The 16,641-nt window shown below is 40.9% G+C and overlaps 1 protein-coding gene across 2 annotated transcripts in view; it reads right to left on the bottom strand.

The window, feature by feature from the left end:
- ITPR1 (inositol 1,4,5-trisphosphate receptor type 1) overlaps positions 1 to 16,641 on the bottom strand; it is a 171,001-nt gene that overhangs the window by 116,667 nt on the left and 37,693 nt on the right. For both annotated transcript variants that reach the window (XM_062630383.1, XM_062630384.1), the window contains exons 5-11: positions 9,782 to 9,897; positions 5,853 to 5,939; positions 4,768 to 4,926; positions 2,873 to 2,971; positions 2,365 to 2,448; positions 2,129 to 2,275; positions 663 to 758 (exon numbers count right to left, since the gene is read on the bottom strand). In XM_062630383.1, coding sequence (XP_062486367.1) covers positions 663 to 758; positions 2,129 to 2,275; positions 2,365 to 2,448; positions 2,873 to 2,971; positions 4,768 to 4,926; positions 5,853 to 5,939; positions 9,782 to 9,897 — 788 coding nt within the window. The remainder of the gene's footprint in view (positions 1 to 662; positions 759 to 2,128; positions 2,276 to 2,364; positions 2,449 to 2,872; positions 2,972 to 4,767; positions 4,927 to 5,852; positions 5,940 to 9,781; positions 9,898 to 16,641) is intronic.

Genomic DNA, 16,641 nt, shown 5'->3' with positions numbered 1-16,641 from the left:
AAACAGAAGTAGTTTTAATAAACATTTACAAGTGTTAAGCAGCAAAACTCACAAAATTATAACCCTTAGCTTTATTTATTTATTTAAAATAAAGTATCTTTAAATCTTATTTCGATGAGGGAAAGACGTTCACTATGGAGATGTACACTATTTTGTGTTTGGACAGCTAAGCATTACCTACAGTTCTTACAAGACTGGTCTGAAGTCTAACTATGTTTCATTTTACACTCAGTTCAGCTCAGAAATCAATGATTCAAGGGAAACTAACAATAGTTGAATTCATTTTCCCCCAAAAGCTTTCAACCATTTACAATTTATTAATCTATTAATAAATACATTTTGATTCTACTGCCCATATGACAGAATACCATTTAGTGTCTATTCTGTGCAGAAGAAGAGTTACTGCCTCTTGAATTCATACAAAAAGTGAAATAAGCTCAAGACTCCTCCTGTACCATGGTATTCTGTCACATCTTTCTTATCTTCCTCACTATGTTTAGCCTTCTAATTTTGTATTAATATTAAAGGACCCAAACACCACTCTCCTCCCCTCCCCTGTGTCTATTTTTAGGGCAGGAAATGAAAGATTTTCAGAAGGTGCAAAAGGAAGAAAATACTGTGAAAAGGAAAGGCAGAGCTCCTGAGCAAGCCCCAACACCTACCTCTGCTGCCAGGTAGTGTCCAGTAGCAAGGTGTTTGAACCTGAAAAGGCTATTCCAGTACCCCGCACCACCACGACAGGGATCATGCTGTACCACCTACAAGAAAAGGGAAACCGCATTTATATTGTAAGTCAGTGACCTCCACTTCCAACTCAGCATTTACAGTATTTTATGTACAGGTAAGAGGAAACAAGGAGCTCTAAAAAAGATGAAACAACCTCTGATATATGAACAACTCACAGTAAATACTTTGGGCTGGCTACAATTAGTTCAGTTCAACGAGTTATGAAGGATAACACTAAGATTATGGCGCAAGTTGGCAGAGAAGTAATTAGAGAAGGTGCTCTAGATGTGCATGTGCCTCGAAACAAGTTTCCTAAAGAAATATAACTACTCCTTTACCTTTTTTGGTATAACTAATTTTTTACTTTCACCTTCTTGAAGTGGGTGAGGGAAGACACCTGGAAATATTTCGAATGCAATGCTGCTGTACGAAAGAATACAAAGGTATTTGTATTTACTCTCTAAGCTCTCCATCATCAACAGATGCCTCCAACATCAGATGAGCTGTTACTTCGTATCAGCTACTCTACGGCTGCACCCCTTTCCTTAGGGGAAACTCAGCAGAGCTGAGTTGGGAAAGGACTATCTTACTTCTGCCTCACATGTATAACCAGGTCAGTGCATAACTGGGTAAATGGAGGACCAGTGGATACCCAGTGGAAAATGCGGACAGTAACCACAGAAGCTACTGTTGCGCTCTAACTTGTCAAAATAATGAAAACGATAGGTAGGCTTTACATTCAAATATGGGAGAAGCTGTGTACCAAAGCAGACACTTCTGGAAAAAGAACATGAAAAACATCTATCCACCATTCCAATTAATTTTACAATTCTCACATGCAGTTTGCATGGTAAGCACTTAATCATAGAACTCTTGTAACACCAATAGATTGAGGCTATTTTAAGAAGCAAGTGATGTCCAAGGTCACTATTTAAAAGCCAAGTAAAGAAAAAAGATAATTCAGACGAGCAACACATAGGGACTAGCAAAGGCTTGCGATCTCCCATCAAATGAGGATATGCATAATCGCATTATTCACACCAAAAATAGCGTGTTCAGTACACTCAGCAGGACAGCTGAAATTATTAGCTGCTATTACACTTTAGTGACTGGTAAGAAAATAACTTCACAGGTATTTCTTTGTCTCCTTTTTCTGAATTGTCAGGAACCTGAATTTGAGAGTGATCTGCTGCATCACCAGAGATCAGAACTCCATTTTGATTTTGCACAGAAAGCACCACAGTAAGCAAAGGCATTTCAAGGTTAAACTTCTAACACCAGGAAGAATTTTACCTTAAAAAAAAAAAAAAGAAAAAGAAAAAGAAATCCACGTACACTGTTTTTAAACAGAAAGAGTCATTGTTCCTATAAAGCCACCTACAGCTTGGGTTACAATTCTTACCTCTACCTCCCACAGGGCTTTTGAACTGGTTGCAGATGTGGCTGACTGCCTCCCTGTCGTTCTCAGGAAGACATGCTGCTTCTTCCTATGCTCATCGCAAGTCAGGAACTTCTCCTGTTCTGCATGAAACAGTCTCACCACATCCCCCTGTCAAAGACCAGACAGCCATCATCAGTACAGAGGTACATCAGTACATCAGCAAACAAGCTACAAGTAACTAGAGTTTGGAGTCTTACCCCTTTGAGAATATCATCTTTGTTATCACTCCATTTCATGAAGAGGACTATTTTCCAGCTGGTATTGCAGTTCACAGAGTTGACCTAAAAGGAGAACCAAAACCATTATTCCCACTGTCTCAGACTTAGGACAAGATACTGCCACAGACTACTACTTCCTGTTGCATTACCCGAGAGGGAAAGTCCTTTCTGTATTTACTCCAGAACAAGTAACTACAGAGTCGACTTGTTAGGAAGTCACTTGCTACGCATCATTATGCTGTAACTTTTGATTTTGAAGGAAAATCTTAGCTAGTCAAGCAAAATAAATCAAACTCAAGCCTCCGTCCAACACACAACAGGTATGAGAAAAGTCTGCTAGCTCTGTTAAGTTGCTGATCAACAAGATTCCCAAACAATGCCACAGGTACAGACCTACTTGCTGATTTGTACAACACAAATCTAAGCAGCTTAGTTGAAACATACAGAGGTTTGTGCAGCTGCTCCAGCTGTGTCAGCCTGCCCTTACCTCATTGCACCCTGGATTATCAACAAGCTGATGACTACTGGCGTGGAGAGGCTGGCCGGCGTTGACAGGATTCAGGACTACTTTGTCTCCAATGACAACCTGTAGATAAGTGCAGCATTAGACAGAAATCTGCACCCTGAGACAGCACTTTTTCTCTCCTTTTTTAATGGGAGTGATGGCAGGAAATCACCTTCTTGCAGTCTGGAGAGATGCCAGGCTTGAGTATGAAAACCAGGATTCTGTTTGCTTCAGAATTTAGCTCACCATACTCAGTCATTCAGACAGAAAAAGAAAACCCATACTACTGGGCCTGGAGACTTTCAGAAGAAACACGGACTGCAATTCTGGTAACTAACCTATGTGCTGCTTTCCATGAACTTGCTTCATTGGTTAACATTTAATAAATAATTCCTATAGAAAAGGTCAGCCAAAACTCTTCCTCCTCCAAGATGCACTTTCACCTGTAAACTCAGATTATTGACCAGGCTGGCAAGACAAATGCATTTTATTCTGGACAATAAAGATCCTGTTCTTCCCTTCTTCTAGGACAAAGTCTAAAATCAAAAAGCCTTTTCGTGTATTGAAAAGAACTATTCTTAGTAATAACATGTCTGAGAACTGGTGCAATTGAAAAGCACTTAGGGCCACTAAGACTGCACTACCCTGTGGCTTTGGCTTCACCATGTGTGTGAATGTGCCTGTAGAAAAAGAACAGTCACATCAAAACATATCAAAACATTGACACCTCACTCGGAGTACTGTGTGCAGTTCTGGTGTCCTCAACATAAAAAGGCCATGGAACTGTTGGAACAAGTCCAGAGGAGGCCACGAGGATGATCAGGGGACTGGAGCACCTCCTGTATGAAGACAGGCTGAAGAAGTTGGGGCTGCTCAGCCTGGAGAAGAGAAGGCTGCGTGGAGACCTCATAGCAGCCTTCCACTGTCTGAAGGGGGCCTACAAGGATGCTGGAGAGGGACTCTTCATTAGGGACTGTAGTGACAGAACAAGGGGTAATGGGTTCAAACTTAAACAGGGGAAGTTTAGATTGGATATAAGGAAGAAGTTCTTTACTGTGAGGGTGGTGAGGCACTGGAATGGGTTGCCCAGGGAGGTTGTGAATGCTCCATCCCTGGCGGTGGTCAAGGCCAGGCTGGACAGAGCCTTGGGTGGCATGGTTTAGTGTGAGGTGTCCCTGCCCATGGCAGGGGGGTTGGAACCGGATGATCTTAAGGTTCTTTCCAACCCTAACTATTCTATGATTCTGTGATTCTATATGGGGCTAGTCTACAGGATAAATTATTCCTGCTTGATGAAGTCTGGTACACCTAGGTGCCAAATATATACCTGGATTATAGCACACATAGAGGCTTATTACCTCCTGGTTTTAGGTAAATAGTATACCCAAGTGACTCAGATTTTATAAAATGGAGATTAAGAGATTAAAATGGTAATGCATTTAATTTGGAACTGATTATTTTACATGTTTCCCATGAACAGGACCATTTAACCTCATCATTACTTCATTCCTCATATACAAATTGATGATGTATTTTCATTCCAATCTGAGAACATTAAAACCCAAGATGCCAATTATTTGTTCCAAATCTACTGAAGGAACTCAACATTTCCTACCATTTTGCACTGGACAAGAATTGTGAAAGGATAGCATAATTAGGTCCCTTACTCCCTCCAACGTTAAATCATTCCACGTTTCCAAAATACAAGTTACCATAGCAATTTTCCTCCCCCTCATGACAGCATAGGAAAAAGGTTGTTCCTGCATCATCATGCGGTAGCTCTGTGCATTTCATTAATTGCAAGACAGGCCTCCTGAAACGAGCTTTGCCAAGCTGTGCACAAAGCAGTATGTGAAGATATTCCCCTCCGCACTTACACTGTCTCCAATGGAACGCAGTTTGTAGAAGGGCTGTATGTAGAACCAGGAACCTTCATTTCCAGCTTCATCCAAGGTCACCCTCATAGCATTCTTCTCTAGCAGAGCTGGAAGCCTCTTATTTACTGTTAAGTATTTGTTACTTTTTAAGTGAAGCAGCTAGAATAAGAATTAGAGTTCAGTTCTAAGAATGCTCATTTTTCCTCCCCGTAATTAATAGAGAGCAAAAGATAATGAGAATACTACACAGGAATTAAAATAAAGACTAGATTATATAAAAATACTTATGAATTCTGGCACAATTTCACTTACACTTCTTTCAGTAGTATACAGTCCTACAGCACAAAACACCTTCAGCTAATCCAACTGTCCCTTCTGCAGCAAGTGATAAACGCTTAGAAATGCCCTCATCACTTTATGACAGCCTGCTCAAAATCCCAGGATCAAAAGTTGCAAAATGCTGGGGACTAAGTGGTTTTCCCTGGTACAAAGAGGGTGGTGGGAAGTAAAGCTGCCCTTATCTTGCTTTGCTCTGTCTCATTTCACAGACAACATGACTGCTTCTTTGAAGACTCTCCCCCAAGCACCACATTCTTCTACCATCAGATGCATAACACCTTGCAGACTGCACACCACCAGCATGGGTATGTATACTGCAACAGGTCACATCCCAGCTCCCAACCTACCCAGCTCCAACAAGCTGTTTTTCAGTTCCAGGTAAAATTAACAGACAAGTACTTTTGTATAGAAAAATCACTTTTTGATGCCTTCTGACTCTGATAAATACTTACAGAACATATGGGAGTTATGGGAAAATACAGGCAAAAATTTATCACAGCTCTTGATAGTATTGATGTTGGTAGTCCAATCAAAAAAGGATATCATTATTATTGTTATATCTTTCATCATTAAAAGTACTTAAAAGTACTCCTGTAAAGTTCTCCTTTACAGGATCCCAATTCAGAACACTGCTAGTACCTCGCAAAACCAGACTCTTGTCCACGAATTACAGAAATTTGAAGTCACATTGAACAGAAGAGTTTGATCAAAATCCTGCACGGCTTGCAAAGATGTTCACAGCCTACCTGGATAACATTGCCATACTGGATGACTGTTCCCAACAGCTTTCTGTTTTCAGTTTCATTCTGTTTCTTTTCCAAATCTGCCGCATGCTGAAATTAAAGAAGAATAAGTCAATTGCTGACTGTTTTGTAAAAGGAGTGGCTGAAGACCCAAGGTTAAGAGTATTTCAAAGAACTGGGGAAATGGTGAGCATCTGAAACAGTGCAATCTCCTTCTTTCAACAGCGTAATTTCCAATTCCCTTTTTCAGTTGTTCAGAAAGAGAGACAAACACCGTTTCAGCAACCCATAATTGCACAGAATTGTTTAGGTTAGAAAAGACCTTTAAGATCATCGAGCCCAACTCTTAACCCAGCACTGCCAAGTTCACCACTAAGCCATGTCCCTGAGTGCCACATCTACACATCTTTAAATACCTCCAGGGGTGGTGACTCCACCACTTTGCTGGGCAGCCTGTTCCAATGCTTGACGACCCTCTCAGTAAAGACATTTTTCCTAATACCAAATCTAAAAAAATCCCCTGGCACCACTTGAGGCCATTTCCTCTTGTCCTATAGCTTGTTACTTGGGAGAAGAGACCAACCGCCACCTTGCTCCATCCCCCTTTCAGGTAGTTGTAGATGGTGATAAGGTCCCCTCAAGCCTCTTTTTCTGCAGGCTGAACCCCACTTTCCTCAGCTGCTCCTCTTCAGACTTGTGCTCCAAACCCTCCACCAGCGCCATTGCCCTTCTCTGGACACACTACAGTACCTCCCTGTCCTCTCCAACAAGACAGAAAACCAGCCATGAGAAGACAATACCACATATATGGGAGGAGGTGAAGAGGGATGGGTAACAACTCAAGCCAGGAAGTTCATATACCTTTCTACAGACTTCTGTGCAAATGGAAAGGAAAGGACCACAACTTTGGCTCTTTATTTTACTTTGCCAACACAGGCCCCAACTGTTCTCCAGCCTGTCTTTTTATGGCAACTCTAATCATCTTCACCATGCAGCAGGATTATTTATAAGACATTAATAAATGCCCACTGCAGCTCTGAGCACTTGAGTTCCCAACCTCCAGCACCACATAGTTCGCACTTCATGAGGCTGAAGGATACTCTGTGCTACTAGAGACTGGCTGTGAAGATGCAGCTGAGCATTTCTGTACAACACTAATACAGTAAAAAAAATGGAAAGCCCTTGCAAAAATGAATAATCATAAGGATACATTGTTCTATTTAATAACTTCATTTCTAACTAGCCTCTTGCACTTTGCTTTGTTTTTTACAAGTGAGCTATTTTGCCCTGGCTGTTTGTAAACTATTTCATTTTGTGAAGAAACTCTCCCTTAACATGAAAAATTACTTTTTTAATAAATCAGTAAAACTATTTTCTTTAACTGGCATCTGGTGGTAGAGAGTAATGTAAAACTAGACTTTTTAGGAGCCTAAGCATCAACGTTTATGGTTTGGTTCTCAGATCTCAAGGACAAAAGTAGGTCCAGTTTTCTGCTGGAGAGGAAAAGTGCCCGCAGTTCCTAACTGTAGTAAGATAAAGTAATAGTAACACAGGAAAAAGTTCAGCTACTGCAAAGGAAGAGCATCTGTATAATGTTACAAAATTTCATCATCCTCAGCTTACGTAAAACATGCTATTTTTGGAAGTTGCGCTAGGTAGGACAGTTGGCTCTGACTCTGAGAGAACCTGGAATACAGCTGCTCATGCACATTCAAAAATACATTCAGAAACACAATGCCACATGATTTGCTCTTTATTACTGAAATACAACTCTTCTTTTGCTTGATTTCAAAGTATTCTGTCAAGAAAGGGTTTCTTCAAGACACTAGGGCCCCTCTCAACGGCAAGCACAGACTTCTCTGCCTGCACTGGATTGGGTGCCACATCTATTGCAAATAAAGAAAATAGCATATTCTGCAAAAATATGATTAAAACTTTGGATGCATTTCAAAAGCACACACCAGAACTGACAATCGTTCACGACAGAATCATTTTCTCTGGCCACTAGATGTCAGCTTCTCAACCAGCACCAATTCTTGATACCAAAGAAAGACAAGTGTCCCACATTTTAAATCCCTTAAATGGCATTAACTTAAAATAACCTGACCTCAGCACTGAGCGCTCCATAGCAGACAATAAATTCAACCAGCAGACAAACAGAAGCCAAAAAAGGCAAGTGATGATGAATACATGTTGCATCATCAATTTTGTTAGGAGTGACGTGCACCGACAAAGACATCTGATCACAGATGTAACAAATGTACACACATCTCAGGGCATGTCCCCCCCAGCAACACACAAACTAAATGCAGGGGGTTTCAGTGTATTGCATGTCTGACAAATGACAGCATGACACATGACACAGAAAAAGAAGTTATGATAGATGAGTGATATACACGGGACCAAATCAGTTTAAAGCTATGCATGAGCCTCAGGTCACTGAGGGCCTGATTTGGCACATGATATAGGAAGGATCCAAAGTGACGCAGATTAGATAATCTTCAATAACACTGTAGAATCCTTTCACCAAATCAAGCAAGCAGTTCATGCATGGTGGCACATTTCTGTACAAACATCACTTGGCTGGGGCTAAATACTGGAAAAATCACATCCTGTATTTCCATGTGCATCCCACCACCACCCGGTAAAGTGTGAGATGAATAGGAACCCAAATACCTGAACTGGCATGTACTGAGGAAAGAGGAAACAACTTTAAATTACATTCAAATGCAGGGCAATCACAAAGCACTTTTCTTCTATGTGATGTAGTATTTAGACCATAATTTCTCTTAAAATCCATTAACTCACACAAAACCCACAGTCATAAACTCTCCTCTTCCCCTATACACCAGAAAAACCAAACCCAGAATCCCCTGTTCCTTAAAGCTTGCTGCCATGGCCTGCTTCTCTTATCATCATTAACAGGGCAGAAGAAATGCAGCTCAAGTGAGGGACTTTTGTGCTACAGCCAGCACCAAAATAGCTTTCTCCTTGTTAAATTAATACTTCTAGGTTATAAAATTATGTTTTCAGCAGCAAAATGAGTCAAACAGTCAGCCTTTGTGAAATGCAGGAGCAAGGCAGCCATATGGCAATCAGCAAATGACACTCTCCTACAGGGCCATTTCATATTTCAGTCTACAATGAGCTTAATATAGGCTTAAAGAAACTAAAAATATTTAGAATTGTAATTTTGACATGAAGTATTCTAGCTATGTAATTTTAACATAAACATGGAGTTTATTTAACTCTAAATTCAACAGATGGTATTTAAGTTAAGCTGGCTTTTTTTTATATAGGAATTCTAAAACCAGCAATCAACTGCTTTACTGGGTTTTCAACTGCTGAATGTCAACATTTTACACAGAAAATATTAAATACTACAAGCTAATAAGGAAGGAGAGGCTGTCTGGCCTTATAATTACTCATAATTACCCATCAACCTTTACATGTATTAACAGCAGCTATGTTTGTTTGTGGAATCCCTACAGAGTTATCAGACTGGTAGCTCAGATGGTATCTACCAGCCCAACTAACTCCCATGAGTTTAGATGTCAAGATGCAATGTCTCAGAATCTTCTACTCCATATAATTGTTAGCAGGGTCCTCTTATTATGCTGTTACCACCCAAAGTGCCCACATACAGCACTACTACAATTAGCCCAGGTTAATGACAAAAGCTTAAATGGTTACCACAACTTTAACCCAGTATCGTAAATACTGGTACTGGGAAACACAGACCTTGAACAGCATGTTGTCATAAGTCAAAGTTAGATCTCAGTGAACGTTTCAGAAGGGGTCCTGTATATGGATTTCTACATACCTTCTCAGTGTCTCCTGGTTAACTGCATCAAGTTGATTGGAAACACATATTTAAAGCAGTATGGGCGAGAGTGTTGATGATCAAAAGGAGCCTAAACATGACTACTTACATGCAGTTTGTTGAGTAGCACGGCATCTGTGGTGCTGTTAGCTCCTGGCTTTGCTGCTTTCCAGAACTGCTTTTGAGCGGAGTACCGGTTCATGGGACATAGTTTGAACAGGCAATCTATAAAAACAGATGAAATAAACACAAAGATTGCTTCAAGCATTTGTAATTATCTGGATTTGTGCTGCTAACACTGTCCAAGGAACCAGCAGCAAGGAAAGCTTTATAAACAAATTCCAAAAAGCTCTTAATCAGACAAATGCTTTTTTGAGCACCAGGAATGTTGCCCCATGAATGATAAAAATTAACTGTTGCTGCCAAACATCTGATGCAAGACAAGAGAATTTATAACTTGTCCCAGTCAAAATCGGTACCATACTAAAATGGTCACAGCGTTCCAATGCTTTCCCAGGAAAACAGATTTGTTCTGCACACTTTCAGCTTGTAGTTTCTGGATTTTAGCAGGCACACTACTGTACACAACTCATGTTTGGGGGGGGGGGGGGGGGGGAGAGGGTGTGCTTTTGGGGTTTTCTGTTGTTTGTTGAGTTTTTCAATCAAATCCCTCCTATTGCTAGGGAAAAAATGAGGCACAAGGAACTGGAGAAACTTATTGGAGAAACTCACTTAATAAAGCAACAGCAGCATAAAACACCCCCAAATAATAGCAGCCACAAGCTCAGACATTCAAAGCATCGCTCGAGGTACCAGTAAACCCCTCAGGGTGTCAGGTTCTTTACCCAGCCCATCGAAAGAGTTTATTTAACATCCAGCCTGGCAAAAGGAGGAATTACAACTCATTAGTCTTATTAAAAAGACTTTTTTTGTATTCAAGGGAGTCTAACTTATCAGTAATAAAACCAAATTAGCTGCCTTTACTGTTTTTCCTCCCCTTTGTTGCTAAGCAACTGAATACGCAAAAAATAAATTAAGCTATTCAAAGGCAGTGCCTAAAGTAGCAGCGTAGAAGTTTAAACAAAGTGCCAAAAGCCAGAAGGCTGTTCCCAGTGCCTCTCTGGCAACGGCAGGGATGTAAGGCTGCAGGCTTCTAATCCACGTGGTATTTCTCAAGGCTCCTGGTGTATTCTTGTAGGCAAGTGCTGCACTTAGGGAAGCAACAAAGTGAGGAGAGACCTATCTGAGGGCTTCATCTTCCCTGTCAGCTCTTTATAGGCTCACATGATGCATGTCAACTAAAAAGGGAAAAGCCCCACACTGCAGACAAGTCATTTCAGCTCTGCCAGTGTTAAAGTTGCTCAAGGGGGTGCTAAAGTTGCCCCACTAGAGTCAGACCTTGACAATTTTACCTTGGGATGCCATTTGAGACTGATACCTTCACTCACCCCCAAGGAAAAGATCCATTTGATGTCCCTCAGCCTGCCTAATCCACTTTTGAAGCACCAGACAACATCAAACACCTTGCACAGAAGGGCAAAGGTCTGCCTTCAAAACTAAATCCCCTTCTAATAGGGTGAAGCAGTGGTGGCAGATCCATCTCAGTGAGCCACTGACTGCCAAATGGGCTGATCAACTTGTCCAAAACCACCACAGCGATTGCTGCAGCCTGCTTACCTCGTGGCCCAGTATACCAGGAGGAGCTGGGTATTACACTCGGGACCTTTAACAGTGACACACAAACTGTGGAAGAAAAGAGCCGAGGGTACGTGGAAGGAGACTTAATCGCATCTATCCAGAAACACTCCCCTCCACTTTGACACTACCAGCTCACAGCTTCAAACAAACAAGAAGTGGAAAACGAAGTGCAAACCACACTTTCCACGCTTGCTCTCTTCAACGTATTTTTCATTTACATAAAGATGATTCACAGAGATTGACAGCAGAATAGATTCAAAAAGCCACTGCGGGCTGGCACTTTAAGCTAAGACTGTGCATTGTAAGCAACACACCAGTTATAAAATATTCTATTTTTGCTTAAACCATCAGTTCACACAATGACAGCAATTAACACACAGAACTGCATAGAAGAATTAATCGTATGCTAGATTTAGTCACAGTGCAAGTGTACTTTTTTCCATCCTTCTCAGTCAAGAAAGTTGTCAAGTTCAGTTTAACTTCTGAATTGTTAACTGCGAGCAACCCCCTCTCTTCCCTTAGCACAAGGGAAAGGTCTACAAGTGTTTGACCTTGTTCAACCCAAGAAAGCAAAACATCACGTTTTTCTTAAGATTTTCTGCCTAGCTACAAAGCTACAGATCTAAAGCAAACAATGAAAAGCACCCAGCCTATTTCTCCCCCCTAGTATTTGTTCTAGGAAATCATTTCTTAAGTGGTTGAGGAGTTAAACGTCACCCCAGTATGACCACAAGAGGCTGGCCAGTACTGAATGTTATGTCAGCACAGGTCAAGCTATGTGAAGTTTATGGCCAGAAGACTTTCAGATCTGCAGATTCCATGGGCTTATATGTTTATCTAAACCAACACCTGCAAGGCTGTGCTAGCTGAGCACCATCATGGTCAGCAATCTCCAACCCACAGCAGCGATGACTGTGTAAGATAAAACAGCTACGTGTCGGACACTATGCTTATTGAAGTGAGGTCTTATTCCTAACAGATCCAAAATGAAGCCAAAGCAGCCAAAACAATCAGTTATCTGCTCTGATTATGGATTCAAGCAGCTTTAGACACACATGAAAGGTGACAAAAATATATTACTGCAAATTAGTTACATCTTACCATTGTTAATATTCAAGCTCTATAAAGGAATGCATTTTCTTTTCAGATCGTTATGATACACAGTGAAAAATAGCAGAACTGCAAACTGAAAAGGTATAAAAATAAAGTACTATGCAACTGCTGATGAAATGATGACACATCATCAGGCCTGAGCACTGAACAAAGGTCCTGCAGGAAAAACTGATTGCTTAATGGTATACTACCCCATCAAGCACATGGACGATGAATGATAGCTATACGGACATGTATTAAATGTGTATTTCAATGCTTCCAAGCTAAATCCTGTTCTTTCATCAGCAATTGCTTTGCAGCTAATAAAGTGGACTCAGTAAGACTGTAATTGCACCATGTGATACATTAATGCTCTCTCTGTTTGGACATTCAGATCCCCACATGGGCCTCTGCTCACAAAAATACTGCCAGTAATGTGTGGTTATCTTCTGCATGTACCAGCATCACAGAGGAATAGCCAAATCAAGGATATTTGAAACACTAGAAAATTCCATGTCCTGAAGTATTCTGGGGTTCAATGAAGAGAAAAACTTGCCAGCTACATTACACCAACTGCAAATCCTTCTACCCCATGCTTTTCATTTTCTCTTCTCCCTTTTCCATTCCCCTCTCTTATACTAGACCTTGCTCCTTTCCTACCCAGTCATCGTTTCCAAACTTCTAACCTTTCCTGCCAGTCCAAGCCCAACCAGTCATATTCTCTACTTCCATCCCAATTAATTTACTCAGTCCCCAACAACCGATTAATCCACCCCTTCTCTTTTCCTTCCATGACAGCAACGTACAGGTCTCCGCCTCATACTTGGGGGGAATTACGTCTTGCTCAGATAATCCTCATCTCCCAAGGTTTCCCAACTTCCTCATTCACATTCACCATCATTATTTATGCTCCTAAAGTACAGGAACCAGAATTTCTCAAAGGCTGGGATTTTTTCCCTTCACCACCAATGTATTTTGCCAATCACTTTTTAGGAACACAGACCTGTCGTTTAAAACAGGTCTGGCAAACGTACCTGGCAAAAAAAGAAAATCATCCAAAACAGCAACACTTACAAGACATCAGGCTGGAAAAGCATCCCCTAATGCAAAACTTTCAGCCTACCAGGAGCCTCCGCCGCACTTCTTACCTCCATCCTGTAGTGAACATGAAGTGCATTGCGTGGGGTAGGTAAGCTGCTACTAGGGAAGCAAAAATCACGGCATGGTCAGTCCCTATAAAAGGGGTAACAGCATCTGGGCTCACGGCTGCAGGACCTGATCCAAGAAATGGCCCATCACAGTTTCGCATACCATCAGTTCAGCAAGCTCCCTGCAGTGCTGCCCCATGACCACTGCCTCGCTGGCTAACCCGGTCTCATTCTACCTGCTGGGTTCAATACAATTACATATACACAATATTTGCTCTCACAGCAAAATGAAACATCTGACCAGACTGATATTTTTATTTTAAGTTGCATGGGAATTTAAGTACCATTAGTCAAACTATTATAAAATACAATGCAAGACTTGTCCAATGTAGCTAATAACTTCCAAGAGGCAAGAATGATTTGGAGAAGCAAGTACAGTATATAAGAGCCCACCCAAGATCCAGTCACCTTTTTCACACCAAGCTGCCTAGTCTTGTCTTCAGTTTCCCCCTGGAAACTCAGGACATCAAGTGATGTTGTTATGTCAATTCTACCCTTGGTGCATGAAGACAGCTCAGAGAGCTGCTAAACTGACACTGCCAACATCCAAAGCTCAGTGGTGCCTTTGCTGGGTGAGAGCTGGACACCAGCCACTATTAAAACTTCCCATGTTTGCTACTTTCAGAGATCAGCTGCAGCACAGTTCTTCTCCCTCTGCTACTCTCTACTGCGCTCTTTTCCAGATGATCTGGAAGTACTTTTAGCTTCAGCCAGGCTGGTTGTGTTACACACCACTCATTTTTTCCAAATCTCCCCTGGCTATTTTAAGCATTTAGTAGAAAGTTTTCACCAACTTTTCTGCAGTTACAGCAAGCATCAAATACTTTGTTGGCAACAAAAAAGTGGGTCGCCATGCAGTTTGTTAGACACAAACCCAGACTTTGCAGGATGCCAACTGGAGAAAGGTAAGAGTCAAGCAGAATTATTTGCCCTCTCTCAAAAATCCATTTCAGAATACTTTCAGATGAGGGAAATCTATCTAGTTAAAGATCTTTGAAGAAATCACAAGCCTCACTGAATATTTAACACCAACACAGCTGTTTCTTCATTACTTGAAAAACCACCCAAACCAAACTCCTTTTTGCACAGCAATACTAAAATTAAAATGAAATTTGCAATTCCCTGTTGAAATGTAGCAGTTTCTCTTCAGGCTTTTCTATACTTGGATACCTGGTATTTCCAAGGCCAAAGCCTGCTCACAGTAGAATAAATATAAGGTTAGTGTTTTTTAAGTTTTAGTTTAAATATAAGAAATAGCAGGAAAGAAGATGAAGTAGCAGCATAGCCAGCAGTGATGGAAGCACTGCAAATAGAAGCTCTTGACTTTGTAGTTATGAAAGCTGCACAGCTTTAATACACTCTGAGGGATTTTAACACTCCACAGGATGAAGAGATTATTTATTTAAAAGCAAACCGAGACCCCTTTTGTGTTTAAGTGAAATATTTTCAGGCAGGAGGCACACAGATAATAGAAAACACATATTCCTTCACAAGCAAGTTGCACATCCTCAGAAGCCCCTGGATTACTACATCATCTATTTCTATACTTGTGCCTTCTGAGGTTTAAAATTAATAGATGACAGCCTAAGAGGTTCAAAGAATATAGAACAAAAGCAGCTACAAAAATGTGTTGATTATTAATCATTCCTGCATTTCCATAGAGGGGGAGAAAAAAAGAACTTGATCCTGCTGAAATTACTGTCTTTGTGATGAGAAGACATCCTTTCATTTCCAATTTGCTGGGAATACAGCAACTCATTTCAAAATAGGTATTGTGTCAGGATGCACTGAACACCTGACCTGCTGTCCCAGTGGAGCCCACTGCATCCACAGCTCCAGCAAAACCAGAGAGAAAACAAACCTGAGCAGGATGCATTTAGCCCAGTGGAAGACAATGACTGAAGTCAAATCTCATGTTGCCAACGGTTCTGCCATGCCACAAGAGGGGAAAACGCAAGCGTAAGTGTGAAATGCATTTGTATTCCAAGCCCAACGGTCTTGTCACAATCACAGGCACCACTGTAAAGCAACCCAATCATTCACAATTCGAACGCTGAACTAATTGCATGACAAAATACATTAGAGGTTGCTGCTGCTGTGAAGTCCGCATGCTGCTGCATCTTGCCTGTTTCAAGGGCTTTCAGTGCTTTTCTTTTTAAAGCAGAATAAAGGAGGAAAATCACCTTTGCAACCAACACTTAAATGGAGAGCCTGCATGATTTATGATCTAAATATATTTTAATTTTTATGCTAAAATAACCACCCTCCTCTTGTATCTGAGGGTAACCTCCCTCTTGCCACTGTACTACCAATGTTCATAGTTCTACCAGTGGAAATCACTACTTCCTTTTTTCAAGCTATAACAACATAGGGAAGAATATAATTGTTATTAACTTAGAGCTGATACATTAAACCAAACAAAGGGAGAACACTGCAACAGTGATTTCAGAGAATGGAAGAAGTATATACCTGAGAGCCTGACACTGAATATCAATGCCTACTAAATCAAAAGTATTCATTAATGCAACATTAATTAAAAAGCAACAGCTTTTTGAACATGTAACAAATTAACATGACTTCACACCACATTGTTAGCAACTTTACAATAATAACCACAGCATTTTAGATGTATTTAAATTCACTGTAGTATAAAAGGCTGTCCTTCAGCAAAAGCTGAGCAAGACAACTTTATTCCAACAAGGAAGAGAAAACACACAGCTACTCACCTGCATGATCTCATGAGGCTCTGGACACACAGCCACATCTCAGGGTAAATCAAGAGCCAAAGCACAGATAACTCGCAAGGCTACAAGCAAACACCCTCCGCAGCCCTTAAAACCATAAAAGTAGCAAAGTGCACAAAAAACCCCCCAAAAAACTAACACAAGAAATGCACCTTGAAGTAAACATCTTAGGTACCAAAAAGTTCAGAATACACCAATGTTTGTTTTATTTCTGCATGTAACCGCTT

Source organism: Pezoporus occidentalis, unplaced genomic scaffold (assembly GCF_034315485.1).
Source record: "Pezoporus occidentalis ecotype Australia unplaced genomic scaffold, CSIRO_AGI_Poc_V1 ctg35, whole genome shotgun sequence".
Lineage (NCBI taxonomy): Eukaryota > Metazoa > Chordata > Aves > Psittaciformes > Psittacidae > Pezoporus > Pezoporus occidentalis.
Note: the sequence above shows the minus strand (reverse complement) of the source record. Positions and strands in the feature narration are given on the sequence as shown.